Raw genomic sequence first — 24,225 nt, 5'->3', positions numbered from 1 at the left:
CTAAACCCAAGTCTGATTTAAGACTTGGCAAGTCTAAATCCAAGTCTGATTTAAGACTTGGCAAGTCTAAATACAAGTCTGATTTAAGACCTGGCAAGTTTAAATCCAAGTCTGATTTAAGATTTGCCAAGTCTAAATGCAATTCTGAGTTATGACTTGGCAAGTCTAAATCCAGGTCTGAGTTAAGACTTGGCAAGTCTAAATGCAAGTCTGATTTAAGACTTGGAAAGTCTAAATCCAAGTCTGATTTAAGACTTGGCAAGTCTAAATCCAGGTCTGCTTAAGACTGGGCAAGTCTAAATGCAAGTCTGATCGAAGACTTGGCAATGTAAGTCGATTTAAGACTTGGCAAGTCTAAATCCAAGTCTGATTTAAGACTTGGCAAGTCTAAACACAAATCTGATCTAAGACTTGGCAAGTCTAAATCCAAGTCTGATTTAAGACTTGGCAAGTCTAAATGCAAGTCTGAGTTATGACTTGGCAAGTCTAAATCCAGGTCTGACTTAAGACTTGGCAAGTCTAAATCCAAGTCTGATTTAAGATTTGGCAAGTCTGAATGCAAGTCTGATTTAAGACTTGGCAAGTCTAAATCCAAGTCTGATTTAAGACTTGGCAAGTCTAAATCCAGGTCTGACTTAAGACTTGGCAAGTCTAAATGCAAGTCTGATTTAGGACCTGGCAAATCTAAATCCAAGTCTGATTTAGGACTTGGCAATTCTAAATCCGAGTCTGATTTAAGATTTGGCAAGTCTAAATCCAAGTCTGATTTAAGATTTGGCAATTCTAAATCCGAGTCTGATTTAAGACTTGGCAAGTTTATATCCAAGTCTGATTTAAGATTTGGCAATTCTAAATCCGAGTCTGATTTAAGACTTGGCAAGTCTATATCCAAGTCTGATTTAAGATTTGGCAAGTCTAAATGCAAGTCTGATTTAAGACTTGGCAAGTCTAAATCCAGGTCTGACTTAAGACTTGGCAAGTCTAAATGCAAGTCTGATTTAGGATTTGGCAAGTCTAAATCCAAATCTTATTTAAGAATTGGCAAGTCTAAATGCAAGTCTCATTAAAGACTTGGCAATTCTAAATCCGAGTCTTATTCAAGACTTGGCAAGTCTAAATCCAAGTCTGATTTAAGATTTGGCAAGTCTGAATGCAAGTCAGATTTAAGACTTGGCAAGTCTAAATCCAAGTCTGATTTAAGACTTGGCAAGTCTAAATCCAGGTCTGACTTAAGACTTGGCAAGTCTAAATGCAAGTCTGATTTAGGACCTGTCAAATCTAAATCCAAGTCTGATTTAAGACTTGGCAATTCTAAATCCGAGTCTGATTTAAGATTTGGCAAGTCTAAATCCAAGTCTGATTTAAGAATTGGCAAGTCTAAATGCAAGTCTGATTTAAGATTTGGCAATTCTAAATCCGAGTCTGATTTAAGACTTGGCAAGTCTATATCCAAGTCTGATTTAAGATTTGGCAAGTCTAAATGCAAGTCTGATTTAAGACTTGGCAAGTCTAAACCCAAGTCTGATTTAAGACTTGGCAAGTCTAAATCCAAGTCTGATTTAAGACTTGGCAAGTCTAAATACAAGTCTGATTTAAGACCTGGCAAGTTTAAATCCAAGTCTGATTTAAGATTTGGCAAGTCTAAATGCAATTCTGAGTTATGACTTGGCAAGTCTAAATCCAGGTCTGAGTTAAGACTTGGCAAGTCTAAATGCAAGTCTGATTTAAGACTTGGAAAGTCTAAATCCAAGTCTGATTTAAGACTTGGCAAGTCTAAATCCAGGTCTGACTTAAGACTGGGCAAGTCTAAATGCAAGTCTGATCGAAGACTTGGCAATGTAAGTCGATTTAAGACTTGGCAAGTCTAAATCCAAGTCTGATTTAAGACTTGGCAAGTCTAAACACAAATCTGATCTAAGACTTGGCAAGTCTAAATCCAAGTCTGATTTAAGATTTGGCAAGTCTGAATGCAAGTCTGATTTAAGACTTGGCAAGTCTAAATCCAAGTCTGATTTAAGACTTGGCAAGTCTAAATCCAGGTCTGACTTAAGATTTGGCAAGTCTAAATGCAAGTCTGATTTAGGACCTGGCAAATCTAAATCCAAGTCTGATTTAGGACTTGGCAATTCTAAATCCGAGTCTGATTTAAGATTTGGCAAGTCTAAATCCAAGTCTGATTTAAGATTTGGCAAGTCTAAAGGCAAGTCTGATTTAAGATTTGGCAATTCTAAATCCGAGTCTGATTTAAGACTTGGCAAGTCTATATCCAAGTCTGATTTAAGATTTGGCAAGTCTAAATGCAAGTCTGATTTAAAACTTGGCAAGTCTAAACCCAAGTCTGATTTAAGACTTGGCAAGTCTAAATCCAAGTCTGATTTAAGACTTGGCAAGTCTAAATACAAGTCTGATTTAAGACCTGGCAAGTTTAAATCCAAGTCTGATTTAAGATTTGGCAAGTCTAAATGCATTTCTGAGTTATGACTTGGCAAGTCTAAATCCAAGTCTGATTTAAGACTTGGCAATTCTAAATCCGAGTCTGATTTAAGATTTGGCAAGTCTAAATCCAAGTCTGATTTAGGAATTGGCAAGTCTAAATGCAAGTCTGATTTAAGATTTGGCAATTCTAAATCCGAGTCTGATTTAAGACTTGGCAAGTCTATATCCAAGTCTGATTTAAGATTTGGCAAGTCTAAATGCAAGTCTGATTTAAGACTTGGCAAGTCTAAACCCAAGTCTGATTTAAGACTTGGCAAGTCTAAATCCAAGTCTGATTTAAGACTTGGCAAGTCTAAATACAAGTCTGATTTAAGACCTGGCAAGTTTAAATCCAAGTCTGATTTAAGATTTGGCAAGTCTAAATGCAATTCTGAGTTATGACTTGGCAAATCTAAATCCAGGTCTGAGTTAAGACTTGGCAAGTCTAAATGCAAGTCTGATTTAAGACTTGGAAAGTCTAAATCCAAGTCTGATTTAAGACTTGGCAAGTCTAAATCCAGGTCTGACTTAAGACTGGGCAAGTCTAAATGCAAGTCTGATCAAAGACTTGGCAATGTAAGTCTGATTTAAGACTTGGCAAGTCTAAATGCAAGTCTCATTAAAGACTTGGCAATTCTAAATCCGAGTCTTATTCAAGACTTGGCAAGTCTAAATCCAAGTCTGATTTAAGATTTGGCAAGTCTGAATGCAAGTCAGATTTAAGACTTGGCAAGTCTAAATCCAAGTCTGATTTAAGACTTGGCAAGTCTAAATCCAGGTCTGACTTAAGACTTGGCAAGTCTAAATGCAAGTCTGATTTAGGACCTGTCAAATCTAAATCCAAGTCTGATTTAAGACTTGGCAATTCTAAATCCGAGTCTGATTTAAGATTTGGCAAGTCTAAATCCAAGTCTGATTTAAGAATTGGCAAGTCTAAATGCAAGTCTGATTTAAGATTTGGCAATTCTAAATCCGAGTCTGATTTAAGACTTGGCAAGTCTATATCCAAGTCTGATTTAAGATTTGGCAAGTCTAAATGCAAGTCTGATTTAAGACTTGGCAAGTCTAAACCCAAGTCTGATTTAAGACTTGGCAAGTCTAAATCCAAGTCTGATTTAAGACTTGGCAAGTCTAAATACAAGTCTGATTTAAGACCTGGCAAGTTTAAATCCAAGTCTGATTTAAGATTTGGCAAGTCTAAATGCAATTCTGAGTTATGACTTGGCAAGTCTAAATCCAGGTCTGAGTTAAGACTTGGCAAGTCTAAATGCAAGTCTGATTTAAGACTTGGAAAGTCTAAATCCAAGTCTGATTTAAGACTTGGCAAGTCTAAATCCAGGTCTGACTTAAGACTGGGCAAGTCTAAATGCAAGTCTGATCGAAGACTTGGCAATGTAAGTCGATTTAAGACTTGGCAAGTCTAAATCCAAGTCTGATTTAAGACTTGGCAAGTCTAAACACAAATCTGATCTAAGACTTGGCAAGTCTAAATCCAAGTCTGATTTAAGATTTGGCAAGTCTGAATGCAAGTCTGATTTAAGACTTGGCAAGTCTAAATCCAAGTCTGATTTAAGACTTGGCAAGTCTAAATCCAGGTCTGACTTAAGATTTGGCAAGTCTAAATGCAAGTCTGATTTAGGACCTGGCAAATCTAAATCCAAGTCTGATTTAGGACTTGGCAATTCTAAATCCGAGTCTGATTTAAGATTTGGCAAGTCTAAATCCAAGTCTGATTTAAGATTTGGCAAGTCTAAAGGCAAGTCTGATTTAAGATTTGGCAATTCTAAATCCGAGTCTGATTTAAGACTTGGCAAGTCTATATCCAAGTCTGATTTAAGATTTGGCAAGTCTAAATGCAAGTCTGATTTAAAACTTGGCAAGTCTAAACCCAAGTCTGATTTAAGACTTGGCAAGTCTAAATCCAAGTCTGATTTAAGACTTGGCAAGTCTAAATACAAGTCTGATTTAAGACCTGGCAAGTTTAAATCCAAGTCTGATTTAAGATTTGGCAAGTCTAAATGCAATTCTGAGTTATGACTTGGCAAGTCTAAATCCAAGTCTGATTTAAGACTTGGCAATTCTAAATCCGAGTCTGATTTAAGATTTGGCAAGTCTAAATCCAAGTCTGATTTAGGAATTGGCAAGTCTAAATGCAAGTCTGATTTAAGATTTGGCAATTCTAAATCCGAGTCTGATTTAAGACTTGGCAAGTCTATATCCAAGTCTGATTTAAGATTTGGCAAGTCTAAATGCAAGTCTGATTTAAGACTTGGCAAGTCTAAACCCAAGTCTGATTTAAGACTTGGCAAGTCTAAATCCAAGTCTGATTTAAGACTTGGCAAGTCTAAATACAAGTCTGATTTAAGACCTGGCAAGTTTAAATCCAAGTCTGATTTAAGATTTGGCAAGTCTAAATGCAATTCTGAGTTATGACTTGGCAAATCTAAATCCAGGTCTGAGTTAAGACTTGGCAAGTCTAAATGCAAGTCTGATTTAAGACTTGGAAAGTCTAAATCCAAGTCTGATTTAAGACTTGGCAAGTCTAAATCCAGGTCTGACTTAAGACTGGGCAAGTCTAAATGCAAGTCTGATCAAAGACTTGGCAATGTAAGTCTGATTTAAGACTTGGCAAGTCTAAATCCAAGTCTGATTTAAGACTTGGCAAGTCTAAACACAAATCTGATCTAAGACTTGGCAAGTCTAAATCCAAGTCTGATTTAAGACTTGGCAAGTCTAAATGCAAGTCTGAGTTATGACTTGGCAAGTCTAAATCCAGGTCTGACTTAAGACTTGGCAAGTCTAAATCCAAGTCTGATTTAAGATTTGGCAAGTCTGAATGCAAGTCTGATTTAAGACTTGAAAAGTCTAAATCCAAGTCTGATTTAAGACTTGGCAAGTCTAAATCCAGGTCTGATTTAAGACTTGGCAAGTCTAAATGCAAGTCTGATTTAGGACCTGGCAAATCTAAATCCAAGTCTGATTTAGGACTTGGCAATTCTAAATCCGAGTCTGATTTAAGATTTGGCAAGTCTAAATCCGAGTCTGATTTAAGATTTGGCAAGTCTAAATGCAAGTCTGATTTAAGATTTGGCAATTCTAAATCCGAGTCTGATTTAAGACTTGGCAAGTCTATATCCAAGTCTGATTTAAAATTTGGCAAGTCTAAATGCAAGTCTGATTTAAGACTTGGCAAGTCTAAACCCAAGTCTGATTTAAGACTTGGCAAGTCTAAATCCAAGTCTGATTTAAGACTTGGCAAGTCTAAATCCAAGTCTGATTTAAGACTTGGCAAGTTTAAATGCAAGTCTGAGTTATGACTTGGCAAGTCTAAATCCAGGTCTGACTTGAGACTTGGCAAGTCTAAATGCAAGTCTGATCGAAGACTTGGCAATGTAAGTCTGATTTAAGACTTGGCAAGTCTAAATCCAAGTCTGATTTAAGACTTGGCAAGTCTAAATCCAGGTCTGACTTAAGACTGGGCAAGTCTAAATGCAAGTCTGATCGAAGACTTGGCAATGTAAGTCTGATTTAAGACTTGGCAAGTCTAAATCCAAGTCTGATTTAAGACTTGGCAAGTCTAAACACAAATCTGATTTAAGACTTGGCAAGTCTAAATCCAAGTCTGATTTAAGACTTGGCAAGTCTAAATGCAAGTCTGAGTTATGACTTGGCAAGTCTAAATCCAGGTCTGACTTAAGACTTGGCAAGTCTAAATGCAAGTCTGAGTTATGACTTGGCAAGTCTAAATCCAGGTCTGACTTAAGACTTGGCAAGTCTAAATCCAAGTCTGATTTAAGACTTGGCAAGTCTAAATCCAAGTCTGAATTAAGACTTGGCTAGTCTAAATACAAGTCTGATTTAAGATTTGGCAAGTCTAAATGCAAGTCTGATTTAAGATTTGGCAATTCTAAATCCGAGTCTGATTTAAGACTTGGCAAGTCTATATCCAAGTCTGATTTAAAATTTGGCAAGTCTAAATGCAAGTCTGATTTAAGACTTGGCAAGTCTAAACCCAAGTCTGATTTAAGACTTGGCAAGTCTAAATCCAAGTCTGATTTAAGACTTGGCAAGTCTAAATCCAAGTCTGATTTAAGACTTGGCAAGTCTAAATGCAAGTCTGAGTTATGACTTGGCAAGTCTAAATCCAGGTCTGACTTGAGACTTGGCAAGTCTAAATGCAAGTCTGATCGAAGACTTGGCAATGTAAGTCTGATTTAAGACTTGGCAAGTCTAAATCCAAGTCTGATTTAAGACTTGGCAAGTCTAAATCCAGGTCTGACTTAAGACTGGGCAAGTCTAAATGCAAGTCTGATCGAAGACTTGGCAATGTAAGTCTGATTTAAGACTTGGCAAGTCTAAATCCAAGTCTGATTTAAGACTTGGCAAGTCTAAACACAAATCTGATTTAAGACTTGGCAAGTCTAAATCCAAGTCTGATTTAAGACTTGGCAAGTCTAAATGCAAGTCTGAGTTATGACTTGGCAAGTCTAAATCCAGGTCTGACTTAAGACTTGGCAAGTCTAAATGCAAGTCTGAGTTATGACTTGGCAAGTCTAAATCCAGGTCTGACTTAAGACTTGGCAAGTCTAAATCCAAGTCTGATTTAAGATTTGGCAAATCTAAATGAATGTCTGAGTTATGACTTGGCAAGTCTAAATCCAGGTCTGACTTAAGACTTGGCAAGTCTAAATGCAAGTCTGATTTAAGACTTGGCAAGTCTAAATCCAAGTCTGATTTAAGACTGGGCAAGTCTAAATCCAAGTCTGATTTAAGACTTGGCAAGTCTAAACACAAATCTGATTTAAGACTTGGCAAGTCTAAATCCAAGTCTGATTTAAGACTTGGCAAGTCTAAACACAAATCTGATTTAAGACTTGGCAAGTCTAAATCCAAGTCTGATTTAAGACTTGGCATGTCTAAATGCAAGTCTGAGTTATGACTTGGCAAGTCTAAATCCAGGTCTGATTAAGACTTGGCAAGTCTAAATGCAAGTCTGATTTAAGACTTGGCAAGTCTAAATCCAGGTCTGACTTAAGACTGGGCAAGTCTAAATGCAAGTCTGATCGAAGACTTGGCAATGTAAGTCTGATTTAAGACTTGGCAAGACTAAATCCATGTCTGATTTAAGACTTGGCAAGTCTAAATCCAAGTCTGATTTAAGACTTGGCAAGTCTAAATCCAGGTCTGACTTAAGACTGGGCAAGTCTAAATGCAAGTCTGATTTAAGACTGGGCAAGTCTAAATCCAGGTCTGACTTAAGACTGGGCAAGTCTAAATGCAAGTCTGATTGAAGACTTGGCAATGTAAGTCTGATTTAAGACTTCGCAAGTCTAAATCCAAGTCTGATTTAAGACGGGGCAAGTCTAAATGCAAGTCTGATTTAAGACTTGGCAAGTCTAAATCCAAGTCTGATTTAGGACTTGGCAAAACTAAATCCTAGTCTGATTTAAGAATTGGCAAGTCTAAATCCAAGTCTGATTTAAGACTTGGCAAGTCTAAATGCAAGTCTGATTTAAAACTTGGCAAGTCCAATAGCAAGACTGATTTAAGACGTGGCAAGTCTAAATCCCAGTCTGATTTAAGACTTGGCAAGTCTAAATCCAAGTCTGATTTAAGACTTGGCAAGTCTAAATCCAAGTCTCATTTAAGAATTGGCAAGTCTAAATGCAAGTCTGATTTAAGACTTGGCCATTCTAAATCCGAGTCTGATTTAAGACTTGGCAAGTCTAAATCCAAGTCTGATTTAAGATTTGGCAAGTCTAAATGCAAGTCTGATTTAAGACTTGGCAAGTCTAAATCCAAGTCTGATTTAAGACTTGGCAAGTCTAAATCCAGGTCTGACTTAAGACTTGGCAAGTCTAGATGCAAGTCTGTTTTAAGACTTGGCATGTTTAAATGCAAGTCTGATTTAAGAATTGGCAATTTTAAATCCGAGTCTGATTTTAGACTTGGCAAGTCTAAATGCAAGTTTGATTTAAGATTTGGCAAGTCTAAATCCAAATCTTATTTAAGAATTGGCAAGTCTAAATGCAAGTCTGATTTAAGACTTGGCAATTCTAAATCCGAGTCTTATTCAAGACTTGGCAAGTCTAAATCCAGGTCTGATTTAAGATTTGGCAAGTCTGAATGCAAGTCTGATTTAAGACTTGGCAAGTCTAAACGCAAGTCTGAGTTATGACTTGGCAAGTCTAAATCCAAGTCTGATTTAAGACTTGGCAAGTCTAAATCCAGGTCTGACTTAAAACTTGGCAAGTCTAGATGCAATTCTGTTTTAAGACTTGGCAAGTCTAAATCCAAGTCTGATTTAAGATTTGACAAGTTTAAATGCAAGTCTGATTTAAGAATTGGCAATTTTAAATCCGAGTCTGATTTTAGACTTGGCAAGTCTAAATGCAAGTTTGATTTAAGATTTGGCAAGTCTAAATCCAAATCTTATTTAAGAATTGGCAAGTCTAAATGCAAGTCTGATTTAAGACTTGGCAATTCTAAATCCGAGTCTTATTCAAGACTTGGCAAGTCTAAATCCAGGTCTGATTTAAGATTTGGCAAGTCTGAATGCAAGTCTGATTTAAGACTTGGCAAGTCTAAACGCAAGTCTGAGTTATGACTTGGCAAGTCTAAATCCAAGTCTGATTTAAGACTTGGCAAGTCTAAATCCAGGTCTGACTTAAGACTTGGCAAGTCTAAATGCAAGTCTGATTTAAGACTTGGCAAGTCTAAATCCAAGTCTGATTTAAGACTTGGTAAGTCTAAATCCAGGTCTGACTTAGGACTGGGCAAGTCTAAATGCAAGTCTGATTTAAGACTTGGCAAGTCTAAATCCAAGTCTGATTTAAGACTTGGCAAGTCTAAATCCAAGTCTGATTTAAGAATCGGCAAGTCTAAATCCAAGTCTGATTTAAGACTTGGCAAGTCTAAATGCAAGTCTGATTTAAGACTTGGCAAGTCCAATTGCAAGTCTAATTTAAGACGTGGCAAGTCTAAATCCCAGTCTGATTTAAGACTTGGCAAGTCTAAATCCAAGTCTGATTTAAGACTTGGCAAGTCTAAATCCAAATCTGATTTAAGAATTGGCAAGTCTAAATGCAAGTCTGATTTAAGACTTGGCAATTCTAATTCCGAGTCTGATTTAAGACTTGGCAAGTCTAAATCCAAGTCTGATTTAAGACTTGGCAAGTCTAAATCCAAGTCTGATTTCAGACTTGGCAATTCTAAATGCAAGTCTGATTTATGATTTGGCAAGTCTAAATCCAAATCTTATTTAAGACTTGGCAAGTCTAAATCCAGGTCTGACTTAAGACTTGGCAAGTCTAAATGCAAGTCTGATTTAAGACTTGGCAAGTCTAAATCCAAGTCTGATTTAAGACTTGGTAAGTCTAAATCCAGGTCTGACTTAGGACTGGGCAAGTCTAAATGCAAGTCTGATTTAAGACTTGGCAAGTCTAAATCCAAGTCTGATTTAAGACTTGGCAAGTCTAAATCCAAGTCTGATTTAAGAATCGGCAAGTCTAAATCCAAGTCTGATTTAAGACTTGGCAAGTCTAAATGCAAGTCTGATTTAAGACTTGGCAAGTCCAATTGCAAGTCTAATTTAAGACGTGGCAAGTCTAAATCCCAGTCTGATTTAAGACTTGGCAAGTCTAAATCCAAGTCTGATTTAAGACTTGGCAAGTCTAAATCCAAATCTGATTTAAGAATTGGCAAGTCTAAATGCAAGTCTGATTTAAGACTTGGCAATTCTAATTCCGAGTCTGATTTAAGACTTGGCAAGTCTAAATCCAAGTCTGATTTAAGACTTGGCAAGTCTAAATCCAAGTCTGATTTCAGACTTGGCAATTCTAAATGCAAGTCTGATTTATGATTTGGCAAGTCTAAATCCAAATCTTATTTAAGAATTGGCAAGTCCAAATGCAAGTCTGATTTAAAACTTGGCAATTCTAAATCCGAGTCTGATTTAAGATTTGGCAAGTCTGAATGCAAGTCTGATTTAGGACTTGGCAAGTCTAAATCCAAGTCTGATTTAAGACTTGGCAAGTTTAAATGCAAGTCTGATTTAAGAATTGGCAATTCTAAATCCGAGTCTGATTTCAGACTTGGCAAGTCTAAATGCAAGTCTGATTTAAGACTTGGCAAGTCTAAATCCAAGTCTGATTTAAGACTTGGCAAGTCTAAATCCAAGTCTGATTTAAGAATCGGCAAGTCTAAATCCAAGTCTGATTTAAGACTTGGCAAGTCTAAATGCAAGTCTGATTTAAGATTTGGCAAGTCCAATTGCAAGTCTAATTTAAGACGTGGCAAGTCTAAATCCCAGTCTGATTTAAGACTTGGCAAGTCTAAATCCAAATCTGATTTAAGACTTGGCAAGTCTAAATCCAAATCTGATTTAAGAATTGGCAAGTCTAAATGCAAGTCTGATTTAAGACTTGGCAATTCTAAATCCGAGTCTGATTTAAGACTTGGCAAGTCTAAATCCAAGTCTGATTTAAGACTTGGCAAGTCTAAATCCAAGTCTGATTTCAGACTTGGCAAGTCTAAATGCAAGTCTGATTTATGATTTGGCAAGTCTAAATCCAAATCTTATTTAAGAATTGGCAAGTCTAAATGCAAGTCTGATTTAAAACTTGGCAATTCTAAATCCGAGTCTTATTCAAGACTTGGCAAGTCTAAATCCAAGTCTGATTTAAGACTTGGCAAGTCTAAATGCAAGTCTGATTTAAGATTTGGCAAGTCCAATTGCAAGTCTAATTTAAGACGTGGCAAGTCTAAATCCCAGTCTGATTTAAGACTTGGCAAGTCTAAATCCAAGTCTGATTTAAGACTTGGCAAGTCTAAATCCAAATCTGATTTAAGAATTGGCAAGTCTAAATGCAAGTCTGATTTAAGACTTGGCAATTCTAAATCCGAGTCTGATTTAAGACTTGGCAAGTCTAAATCCAAGTCTGATTTAAGACTTGGCAAGTCTAAATCCAAGTCTGATTTCAGACTTGGCAAGTCTAAATGCAAGTCTGATTTATGATTTGGCAAGTCTAAATCCAAATCTTATTTAAGAATTGGCAAGTCTAAATGCAAGTCTGATTTAAAACTTGGCAATTCTAAATCCGAGTCTTATTCAAGACTTGGCAAGTCTAAATCCAAGTCCGATTTAAGATTTGGCAAGTCTGAATGCAAGTCTGATTTAGGACTTTGCAAGTCTAAATCCAAGTCTGATTTAAGACTTGGCAAGTTTAAATGCAAGTCTGATTTAAGAATTGGCAATTCTAAATCCGAGTCTGATTTCAGACTTGGCAAGTCTAAATGCAAGTCTGATTTAAGATTTGGCAAGTCTAAATCCAAATCTTATTTAAGAATTGGCAAGTCTAAATGCAAGTCTGATTTAAAACTTGGCTATTCTAAATCCGAGTCTTATTCAAGACTTGGCAGGTCTAAATCCAAGTCCGATTTAAGATTTGGCAAGTCTGAATGCAAGTCTGATTTAGGACTTGGCAAGTCTAAATCCAAGTCTGACTTAAGACTTGGCAATTCTAAATCCGAGTCTGGTTTAAGATTTGGCAAGTCTAAATCCAAGTCTGATTTAAGATTTGGCAAGTCTAAATGCAAGTCTGATTTAAGACTTGGCAAGTCTATATCCAAGTCTGATTTAAGTTTTGGCAATTCTAAATCCGAGTCTGATTTAAGATTTGGCAAGTGTATATCCAAGTCTGATTTAAGATTTGGCAATTCTAAATCCGAGTCTGATTTAAGATTTGGCAAGTCTAAATCCAAGTCTGATTTAAGATTTGGCAATTCTAAATCCGAGTCTTATTTAAGACTTGGCAAGTCTATATCCAAGTCTGATTTAAGATTTGGCAAGTCTAAATGCAAGTCTGATTTAAGACTTGGCAAGTCTAAACCCAAGTCTGATTTAAGACTTAGCAAGTCTAAATCCAAGTCTGATTTGAGACTTGGCAAGTCTAAATCCAAGTCTGATTTAAGACTTAGCAAGTCTAAATCCAAGTCTGATTTAAGACTGGGCAAGTCTAAATGCAAGTCTGATTTAAGACTTGGCAAGTCCAATTGCAAGTCTGATTTAAGACTTGGCAATTCTAAATCCGAGTCTGATTTAAGACTTGGCAAGAATAAATCCAAGTCTGATTTAAGATTTGGCAAGTCTAAATGCAAGTCTGATTTAAGACTTGGCAATTCTAAATCCGAGCCTGATTTAAGATTTGGCAATTCTAAATCCGAGTCTTATTCAAGACTTGGCAAGTCTAAATCCAAGTCCGATTTAAGATTTGGCAAGTCTGAATGCAAGTCTAATTTAGGAGTTGGCAAGTCTAAATCCAAGTCTGATTTAAGACTTGGCAAGTTTAAATGCAAGTCTGATTTAAGAATTGGCAATTCTAAATCCGAGTCTGATTTCAGACTTGGCAAGTCTAAATGCAAGTCTGATTTAAGACTTGGCAAGTCTAAATCCAAGTCTGATTTAAGGTTTGGCAAGTGTATATCCAAGTCTGATTTAAGATTTGGCAATTCTAAATCCGAGTCTGATTTAAGATTTGGCAAGTTTAAATCCAAGTCTGATTTAAGATTTGGCAATTCTAAATCCGAGTCTGATTTAAGATTTGGCAAGTCTATATCCAAGTCTGATTTAAGATTTGGCAAGTCTAAATGCAAGTCTGATTTAAGACTTGGCAAGTCTAAACCCAAGTCTGATTTAAGACTTAGCAAGTCTAAATCCAAGTCTGATTTGAGACTTGGCAATTCTAAATCCAAGTCTGATTTAAGATTTAGCAAGTCTAAATCCAAGTCTGATTTAAGACTGGGCAAGTCTAAATGCAAGTCTGATTTAAGACTTGGCAAGTCCAATTGCAAGTCTGATTTAAGATTTGGCAATTATAAATCCGAGTCTGATTTAAGACTTGGCAAGAATAAATCCAAGTCTGATTTAAGATTTGGCAAGTCTAAATGCAAGTCTGATTTAAGACTTGGCAATTCTAAATCCGAGCCTGATTTAAGATTTGGCAATTCTAAATTCGAGTCTTATTCAAGACTTGGCAAGTCTAAATCCAAGTCGGATTTAAGATTTGGCAAGTCTGAATGCAAGTCTGATTTAGGACTTGGCAAGTCTAAATCCAAGTCTGATTTAAGACTTGGCAAGTTTAAATGCAAGTCTGATTTAAGAATTGGCAATTCTAAATCCGAGTCTGATTTCAGACTTGGCAAGTCTAAATGCAAGTCTGATTTAAGACTTGGCAAGTCTAAATCCAAGTCTGATTTAAGACTTGGCAAGTCTAAATCCAAGTCTGATTTAAGAATCGGCAAGTCTAAATCCAAGTCTGATTTAAGACTTGGCAAGTCTAAATGCAAGTCTGATTTAAGATTTGGCAAGTCCAATTGCAAGTCTAATTTAAGACGTGGCAAGTCTAAATCCCAGTCTGATTTAAGACTTGGCAAGTCTAAATCCAAGTCTGATTTAAGACTTGGCAAGTCTAAATCCAAATCTGATTTAAGAATTGGCAAGTCTAAATGCAAGTCTGATTTAAGACTTGGCAATTCTAAATCCGAGTCTGATTTAAGACTTGGCAAGTCTAAATCCAAGTCTGATTTAAGACTTGTCAAGTCTAAATCCAAGTCTGATTTCAGACTTGGCAAGTCTAAATGCAAGTCTGATTTATGATTTGGCAAGTCTAAATCCAAATCTTATTTAAGAATTGGCAAGTCTAAATGCAAGTCTGATTTAAAACTTGGAAATTCTAAATCCGAGTCTTTTTCAAGACTTGGCAAGTCTAAATCCAAGTCCGATTTAAGATTTGGCAAGTCTGAATGCAAGTCTGATTTAGGACTTGGCAAGTCTAAATCCAAGTCTGATTTAAGACTTGGCAAGTTTAAATGCAAGTCTGATTTAAGAATTGGCAATTCTAAATCCGAGTCTGATTTCAGACTTGGCAAGTCTAAATGCAAGTCTGATTTAAGATTTGGCAAGTCTAAATCCAAATCTTATTTAAGAATTGGCAAGTCTAAATGCAAGTCTGATTTAAAACTTGGCTATTCTAAATCCGAGTCTTATTCAAGACTTGGCAAGTCTAAATCCAAGTCCGATTTAAGATTTGGCAAGTCTGAATGCAAGTCTGATTTAGGACTTGGCAAGTCTAAATCCAAGTCTGACTTAAGACTTGGCAATTCTAAATCCGAGTCTGGTTTAAGATTTGGCAAGTCTAAATCCAAGTCTGATTTAAGATTTGGCAAGTCTAAATGCAAGTCTGATTTAAGACTTGGCAAGTCTATATCCAAGTCTGATTTAAGATTTGGCAATTCTAAATCCGAGTCTGATTTAAGATTTGGCAAGTGTATATCCAAGTCTGATTTAAGATTTGGCAATTCTAAATCCGAGTCTGATTTAAGATTTGGCAAGTCTAAATCCAAGTCTGATTTAAGATTTGGCAATTCTAAATCCGAGTCTGATTTAAGACTTGGCAAGTCTATATCCAAGTCTGATTTAAGATTTGGCAAGTCTAAATGCAAGTCTGATTTAAGACTTGGCAAGTCTAAACCCAAGTCTGATTTAAGTCTTGGCAAGTCTAAATCCAAGTCTGATTTGAGACTTGGCAAGTCTAAATCCAAGTCTGATTTAAGACTTGGCAAGTCTAAATGCAAGTCTGATTTAAGACTTGGCAAGTCCAATTGCAAGTCTGATTTAAGACTTGGCAATTCTAAATCCGAGTCTGATTTAAGACTTGGCAAGAATAAATCCAAGTCTGATTTAAGATTTGGCAAGTCTAAATGCAAGTCTGATTTAAGACTTGGCAATTCTAAATCCGAGTCTGATTTAAGATTTGGCAAGTCTAAATCCAAGTTTGATTTAAGATTTGGCAAGTCTAAATGCAAGTCTGATTTAAGACTTGGCAAGTCTAAATCCAAGTCTGATTTAAGAATTGGCAAGTCCAAATGCAAGTCTGATTTAAGACTTGGCAATTCTAAATCCGAGTCTGATTTAAGACTTGGCAAGTCTAAATCCAAGTCTGATTTAAGATTTGGCAAGTCTAAATGCAAGTCTGATTTAAGACTTGGCAAGTCTAAATCCAAGTCTGATTTAAGACTTGGCAAGTCCAAATCCAGGTCTGACTTAAGATTTGACAAGTCTAAATGCAAGTCTGATTTAAGACTTGGCAAGTCTAAATCCAAGTCTGATTAAAGACTTGGCAAGTCTAAATCGAGGTCTGACTTAAGACTTGGCAAGTCTAAATGCAAGTCTGATTTAAGACTGGACAATTCTAAATGCAAGTCTGATTTAAGACTTGGCAAGTCTAAATCCAAGTCTGATTTAAGACTTGGCAAGTCTAAATCCAAGTCTGATTTAAGACTTGGCAAGTCTAAATCCAAGTCTGAATTAAGACTTGGCTAGTCTAAATACAAGTCTGATTTAAGACTTGGCAAGTCCAATTGCAAGTCTGATTCAAGACGTGGCAAGTCTAAATCCAAGTCTGATTTAAAATTTGGCAAGTCTAAATCCAAGTCTGACTTAAGAGTTGGCAAGTCTAAATCCAAGTCTGATTTAAGACTTGGCAAGTCTAAATGCAAGTCTGATTTAAGACTGGGCAAGTCTAAATCTAAGTCTGATTTAAGACTTGGCAAGTTTAAATCAAAATTTTTTTAGGACTTGGCAAGTCTAAATCCAAGTCTGATTTAGGACGGGGAAATTCAAAAACAAGTCTGACTTAAGGCTTGGCAAGCCTAAATTGAAGTCTGATTTAATACTTGGCAATTCTAAATCCAAGTCTGATTTAATACAGAGCAAGTCCTAATCCATGACTAATTTATGACATGGGAATTCTAAATCCAAGTATGATTTACGCCTTGACATGTCTAAATCCAAATCTGATTTGAGAATTGGCAAGTCTAAATCCAAGTCTGATTTAAGACTTGGCAAGTCTAAAGGCAAGTCTGATTGAAGACTTGGCAAGTCTAAATCGAGGTCTGACTTAAGACTTGGCAAGTCTAAATGCAAGTCTGATTTAAGACTGGACAATTCTAAATGCAAGTCTGATTTAAGACTTGGCAAGTCTAAATCCAAGTCTGATTTAAGACTTGGCAAGTCTAAATCCAAGTCTGATTTAAGACTTGGCAAGTCTAAATCCAAGTCTGAATTAAGACTTGGCTAGTCTAAATACAAGTCTGATTTAAGACTTGGCAAGTCCAATTGCAAGTCTGATTTAAGACGTGGCAAGTCTAAATCCAAGTCTGATTTAAAATTTGGCAAGTCTAAATCCAAGTCTGACTTAAGAGTTGGCAAGTCTAAATCCAAGTCTGATTTAAGACTTGGCAAGTCTAAATGCAAGTCTGATTTAAGACTGGGCAAGTCTAAATCTAAGTCTGATTTAAGACTTGGCAAGTTTAAATCAAAATTTTTTTAGGACTTGGCAAGTCTAAATCCAAGTCTGATTTAGGACGGGGAAATTCAAAAACAAGTCTGACTTAAGGCTTGGCAAGCCTAAATTGAAGTCTGATTTAATACTTGGCAATTCTAAATCCAAGTCTGATTTAATACAGAGCAAGTCCTAATCCATGACTAATTTATGACATGGGAATTCTAAATCCAAGTATGATTTACGCCTTGACATGTCTAAATCCAAATCTGATTTGAGAATTGGCAAGTCTAAATCCAAGTCTGATTTAAGACTTGGCAAGTCTAAAGGCAAGTCTGATTGAAGACTGGGCAAGTCTAAATCTAAGTCTGATTTAAGACTTGGCAAGTTTAAATCAAAATTTTATTTAGGATTTGGCAAGTCTAAATCCAAGTCTGATTTAAGACGAGCAAAGTCTACAACAAGTCTGATTTAAGGCTTGCAAGTCTAAATCGAAGTCTGATTTAAGACTTGGCAATTCTAAATCCAAGTCTGATTTAATACTGGGCAAATCCTAATCCATGACTAATTTATGACATGGGATTTCTAAATCCAAGTATGATTTATGACTTGGCAAGTCTAAATCCAAATCTGATTTAAGAATTGGCAAGTCTAAATCCAAGTCTGATTTAAGATTTGGCAAGTCTAAACGCAAGTCTGATTTAAGACTGGGCAAGTCTAAATCCAAGTCTGATTTAAGACTTGGCAAGTCTAAATCCAAGTCTGATTTATGACTTGGCAATTATAAATCGAAATCTGATTTAAGAATTGGCAAGTCTAAATCCAAGTCTGTATTGAGAATGGGCAAGTCTAAACAAAGTCTGACTTACGACATGGCAAATCTAAATCCAAATCTGGTTGAAGAATTGAGAAGTCTAAAACCAAGTCTGATTTAAGACTGGGCAAGTCTAAATCCAAGCCTGATTTAAGACTTGGCAAGTCTAAATCCAAGTCTGATTTAAGACTTGGCAAGCCTAAATCCAAGACTGATTTAAGACTGGGCAAGTCTAAACTATGTCTGATTTACGACTTGGCAAATCTAAATCCATTTCTGATTTAAGAATTGGCGAGTCTAAATCCAAATGTGATTTATGACTTGGCAAATCTAAATGCAAGTCTGATTTAAGACTGGGCAAGTCTAAATCTAAGTCTGATTTAAGACTTGGCAAGTTAAAATCAAAAATTTTTTAAGACTTGGCAAATCTAAATCCAAGTCTGATTTAAGTCGGGGCAAGTCTAAACCAAGACTGATTTAAGACTTGGCAAGTCTAAATCCAAATCTGATTTAAGACTTGGCAATTCTAAATTCAGGTCTGATTTAATACTGGGCAAGTCCTAATCCATGACTAATTTATGACTTGGGATTTCTGAATCCAAGTCTGTATTAAGACTTGGCAAGTCTAAATTCAAGTCTGATTTAAGACTGGGCAAGTATAAATCCAAGTCGGATTTTTGACTCGGCAATTCTAAATCCAAGTATGATTTAAGACTTGGCAACTCTAAATTCAAGTCTTGGCAAGTCGAAAATGGATCCAGATAACGTCAATCTTGTCCGAAAAGTAGTCGGAAAATTGTCAAAAGAGTCGGGAAATCGTCCAAAAATAATTGGTAAATTGTCGAAAAAAGACGGGAAATTATCCAAAAACAGTCGGAGATTGTCAAAGTAAGATAGGAAATAGTCCAAAAATAGTCGGAAAATCGTCAAAAAAAGCCGGGATGTGTTGAAGATTTGTAGCAACCTGTTATTTGATTGATATTGTTCCACTATTTTGCTTCAGTGTTTGAACAATATATATTGATTGCATGCATTGTTTTATAATTCAGTTTATTTACCGACAGGTAAACTTATTATGATCTATATAGACTCCAGGGTCTCTTACATTTTCACCTAAGGACAATTGTTTTCCTTCTCTGTAACACTGATCTGCACTCATCATCGAAACCTTCATGGTGGAAGACTATTGCTGCCTTTATGTTGTTAGCAGCCTTGTCGGAAAGTTGAGGTCTTTTACAAGGCTGTAGTTATCAGTTGAATGAAAACCCAAATTTTTAATTTAATCGTAAATTTAAGTAATCCATCAGCCGGGGTACTGCCACTAATATTTCTAGCGAGCGGAAGTGTTTAAAATACAATTGTTAAATGATAAGGTGATTTTTGTTGTGTTATTTAAAATTTTTTAAAATTACTAATGAGCAAAAGATCTCCGTTGTTAGTTTCTGTCAACAGAGTCAATTTTTGAGTTTTTGGGACCTCTTATTACAAGATTGATGTCTTTTTTGCTTTGCAGATTTTAGAGGGCATACAGGTACGCAGCTTGTGCCGAGTACAAACGTCCATATTTTCACAATAAAGAGTATTATTTCTTATTTTTTGAAATGATCATAGTTATAGTCATCCTAAATACAAACCGAATAGCAACAATTCATATCAATGTCATTTTTAAATGTAAGCTAGAAAGTCAATCAATTTATCGTGATTGATTTTTCGCCAGATTTTGCTATACTGGCTTAAGGCAGACTTAAATGAAGTAAAAGGTCAAGGACTTAAATGAGCTCCTGTTTTGTACAAAAAACTAACCAATAACTGTATATCCGAAAAAAGAGGAAAAATATTTAATTTAATCATTCATTCTCTGACAATGTTTGACCGGATTTGATGTTGATAAAATATTTTGAGATATCTTTTCGGAGATTTATTGTTTGCTTATTTTTCCAGCAATTGGATATATTGACAATGGCCGTCTGGTCCCGGTCGGGGGAGTTGCGGTTGGCGTCTTTCTTCTTCAATTCCTTGGGTTTTGTTGTTTCAAAAATAGGATCCTTGTTTCAATTTCTTTATTCAATCATTTCTTTTGTTTCGCCACGTGCACCTTTGTTTAGCTTGTTTTCGATGATTATGATTCAAACTTGTCGAAGAAATCAAGTTTACAACATTTAGGCGGCAAAATATACTTAAGAATTATCACATCGATAACATTCTCGGGGCCTACCTAACCTGCCGGGGGTGTTTTGAGGAAAACATGTGCAAGTTTAACAGCTGGTCGGGTTAAGATGCCTAAAGCAGTTTTTACTTCACATGATCTAGCTGTTTTGTCGGGGCCGGTGAACGTCCTTGTCACGCGTCCCAGGGGCCAAATTCCTCTTGGGGTCCATTCTTCCAAAACCCAAACAACGTCATTCACTTCTAACTTGGCATCAGGCTTTAACCACTTCTTCCTTGTGTTCAGGGTTGGAATGTACTCTTTTAGAAGTCTTTTCCAGATTGCTTCGAGTCGTTGTCGCACTTGGGTCCACGTCTTCGTCTGGATTGTGGGAGTCTCTTTGAAGACACACGCTGGGACATTGGGAAACGCTCTACCGATCAGAAAGTGGTTGGGTGTCAACGGGTCCTCCTCCTCGATGTCACTTCTAACGTGTGTTAAAGGTCTCGCATTGACAAGACTCTCTGTTTCGATAACAATGGTGGAGAAGACGTCCCATGTCAATTTCGCAGATGCGAGATTCAAGAGAAGAGCTCGTTTTACAATTTGTACTAGCCTCTCCCACACCCCACCGAAATGAGGAGCAGAAGGAGGGTTTAGATGCCATTCGACGGACTCGTTCATTAGTTTCTGTCTAATGAAATCATTTTCAAGTTTGAGGGGCTGTCTTCGTATCTGTTTTCTGGCTCCAAGAAAGTTGCTACCATTGTCACTGAGGAAGAGTCGAGGTTGTCCGCGTCTGGCGATAAATCTTCGGATGGCCGTCATGCAAGTGGTTGTCGTTAAGTCTTCTGTCACTTCCAAGTGCACAGCTCGTGTGACTAGACAATTAAAGAGGCAGATATAGGCTTTTTCTTCTTTGTTCCGCTGAATAACAGTAAAGGGGCCAATATAGTCGATTCCAACGTTTGTAAAAACTACAGGAGACTGGTCTTGTGGAAATCTGATGTCGGGTAGATCCGCCATAGGTGGTTGAAGTCCTTGGCCTTTGAATCGTCTGCAATCAAAGCACCTTTAGGTGATACTGCGGAGGGCGTCTCGAAGACCAAACACATAAAAGTTTTGTTGCGCATAGTTCTTCACATATTCAGTTCCAAAATTCATACAGATTTCGTGGCATTTAATTAGAAAGAGTCGGGTAATGAATTCTTTTGCGTTTAGAATAATTGGGTGTTTCGTGTTGTAACACAATGTACTCCTTTTGGTTCTGCCGCCAACACGCAAAATGTTGTCTTGGAGAAACGGGGAAAGCTGTAGAAGTTTGTCTTTCGTTGGAAGAGATTTCTTCTGGTTCAGTAAGCAGATTGAAGTACCGAAAGATGTCTGTTGTGACGCTTTGAACAGATGATTTCTTGATTTTTCAATATCCGTACAGCTTAGAGTTCTTTTTTGCTTGGTTTTAATTATGTCCAGGAAACGAAAGACTTGTGCGGTTGCTTTGAGTAGCTTGGTCCATTTCGAGAATCTCTCGACGTCAATGATTGCTTTTACTGGTTGTTGTATTGTTGTGACGTTTGTTTTCTCCGCGCTGAGTATCTTGTTCCAGCTGTCTTTTGGTTCAAACAAAAACAAGGGTGGAGTTAGCCAAAGTTTTGGCACCTCATCTGGATCAATACCGCGAGATACGTGATCGGCTGGGTTATTCTTTCCACTGATGTGATACCAGCTATCAGATGATGAGTTGTCTTGAATTTCGCGCACCCTGTTGGACACGTAAACATTAAGCTTGTCCGTGCTCTTAATCCACACTAGGACTGCTGTGCTGTCACACCAAAAGACTGTTTCCTTGAACAAAAAACTTTGGTGGGTTTTAACGAACCTAGCCAAGCGGGTTTCAAGAACTGCGGCCTTGAGCTCCATTTTAGGAATACTGAGCTGCTTGATCGGAGCAACCTTGGCTTTGCTTATGAGAAACGAGCATGAAACGTCATTTTCTGAAGAAGTTCTGATATAAGCTACAGCTCCATAAGCTAGTTGTGAGGCGTCGCTGAATATATGGAGTTCATGTAGTTCATTTGCTGTTGATTTGGGATTTATGCAGCGAGGAAAATCAATAGGTGGTGCAGATTGATATTTGTCAATCCATTTTTGGATCAGAATCCGTTTTTCGAGCGGCAAAGGGTCATCCCACGCTAATCCTTCTTTCCATACATCCTGTAGAAGAATCTTGAGTGTAATTACTAGCGGGGCTATAATGCCTAACGGATCAAAAAGACAGGCGATTAGCGACAGAAGTTTCCTAATTGAATAGCTGTTACCGTTGTTGTCAAACTTTGATGGTTTTTTGTGGAATAATCTGTCAGCTGACTTATTCCAGTGAACTCCAAGCACTCGATGACAATTTTCGTCATTTTCGTTGCTGTCGTCAAATTCTTGTATAGCGGATCTTTGGCTTGAGACAAATTTTGTCAAATTGAACCCGCCTTTCGAAAGCGTTTTCTTAAGCAGAGCTGTGTTATCTTTAGCCTTTTGAATCGTCTCGAACGAGTATACAAAATCGTCCATATAAAAACTGTTGTAGACTAAATCCTTAACGGCCTGGTTTGGTGAGAAATCGTTAGCAGTTTTTTGAAGAACAAAAATTGCTGTTGTTGGCGAGCATCGAGCGCCGAAGATTAGGCAGGTGTACTGGAACTGTTTTATACTTCGCTCAGTTGGCTACAAAAATCTCATGGAGGGTTGATCTGTTTCTATAAGGCCGACCTGCATAAACATGGCTTCAATATCAGCCGTGATAGCAACCGGTTTTTCTCTAAATCGAATAAGAGCCCGACAAGATTGTTTAGTAAGTCGGGTCCTGTGAGAAGATTGCTATTCAGTGAGTTTCCTTTGAATTTTGATGCAGCGTTTGAAACCCGGCGCACCTTTCCCGGTTTATTGGGGTTGGTAACAGGATGGTGTGGTAGGTACCAGACGCGATCGGATGTAGTGTCACTGAAAGTCACTGATTTGACATATCCTTTCAAAGTCAGTGTCGAGTGTTTTCTGATACATATCTTTCAAGGTTTTGTCTTTCTTGAGTTTTTTGTCAAGGCTTTGGACTTGAGCTTTTGCTACGGGGTAATTGTTCTCTAGGGTAACTTTTTCTCTCCAGAGGAGACCGATTTCATATCTTTCTCCTGTATGTCTCACTGCGTTTATAAGTATTTCTACTGCCCTTTGGTCGTTCTTGGAGAGGGAAATTTCGTTTTCATTTTCCGTTCCAGATGCGTCAATTTTCCAGAAACTGGCCACGGATTCGGTTAAAGGGTCTTCATCATCTTCTGTTGAAAATGTCATTTCCCGATCAAAAGCCTCAAAACTATCTGACAGAAACTTTGTTTTTTTCGGGTTTGTCATTGTCAAATTTAATGGGGCCTGTTATGGTCCATACAAGTAGACTGCGAATGGCAAACGGGGTGTTTTTAGGACCCTGCAAGAACTCTCGCTCGAGTATGTACTGTGTTGCATCAATTGCAAGCAGAACTTGGATTTTGTTGTTTTCCGATTGCGGGAAGTTGATGTGTTCTAGGTGTGGGTACTTGCTGCATACCTCATTTAACTGTGTCACGGGCCCGTCGTTGAAGTGCCAATTTTTTATTGAGTAAACGTAGTTTAGACGGAACAATGGTCGTTGGCTCCGGAAAAGCCCGATGTCAAGCTGTACTAGCTTTGCTTCCATAGAAGAGTCGCCAAAAGCTGTTGAGACGTTCAGAGTCGTTTCCGAGCTTGTTTGTGGTCCATTCAATTTGGTAACCATTGGATCAAAAGCATATGAGATTGTGCTGCAGCTGTTCAATAGCGCGTAGCACTCGAAGTGCTCGTTGCGTCCAAATATTTTGATGGGTATCATTGGCAATTGATTTCGGATTCTCCTCGGGAAGACAGGTGTATAACTTGGCGGTTTTGTTCCGCTATTTGTATCTTCGAACGATTCACAAAGGGGCAATTCCTGTTGTGTGATGTTTGTTTTCTGATTAGGGCTATGGTTTTTATCGTGTAAAATTGAATGATGCTTGCGTGAGCAATGTCTACATAATACTTTTGATGGGCAATTTTTTGCATTGTGATTGGGACTTAGACAGTTGTAGCAGAGCAGATTTTTCTTCATCCGAATTTCGCTCAGATGGTGACATCTGCAAAAATTTAGAACATTTTCCAATGTAGTGAACGCCTTGATCTACTGGGCATTTCTTGCTCTTAGTTTGCTGAGTGTTGGAAGAATTTCTTTCGGATATTCGGTTGTTGTTCGAGGTAGTACTTCCGCTGTTGTTCATAAACTGTGGTGATCCCCCAATTTTGTCTCGTCGCCCGTTATTTTGACTATTACTGTTGACTGGCCCGCTTCCTTTTCTAAAACTACCGTTCGTGTTCGAGTTTCTGTTGCCATATTTTTTGTTTTTGCTTAT

General features: G+C 37.3%; 2 protein-coding genes across 2 annotated transcripts in view; one reads left to right on the top strand and one right to left on the bottom strand.

Annotated features, from left to right (window-relative positions):
• The window catches only part of LOC142347999 (neurofibromin-like), a 634,373-nt gene that overhangs the window by 274,328 nt on the left and 335,820 nt on the right, over positions 1–24,225 (top strand). The window lies entirely within an intron of this gene.
• LOC142348000 (uncharacterized) lies at positions 1,094–23,116 on the bottom strand. Its single transcript, XM_075399164.1, has 4 exons — positions 22,970–23,116; positions 21,263–22,495; positions 19,852–20,704; positions 1,094–1,707 (listed from the first exon to the last, which is right to left on the bottom strand). The coding sequence occupies exons 1-4, from the start codon at positions 23,114–23,116 to the stop codon at positions 1,094–1,096; spliced, it is 2,847 nt and encodes a 948-aa protein (XP_075255279.1).

The sequence above is a fragment of the Convolutriloba macropyga genome, chromosome 10 (assembly GCF_964194025.1).
Source record: "Convolutriloba macropyga chromosome 10, txConMacr16.3, whole genome shotgun sequence".
Lineage (NCBI taxonomy): Eukaryota > Metazoa > Xenacoelomorpha > Acoela > Convolutidae > Convolutriloba > Convolutriloba macropyga.
This window is presented reverse-complemented; position numbering and strand designations above follow the sequence as displayed.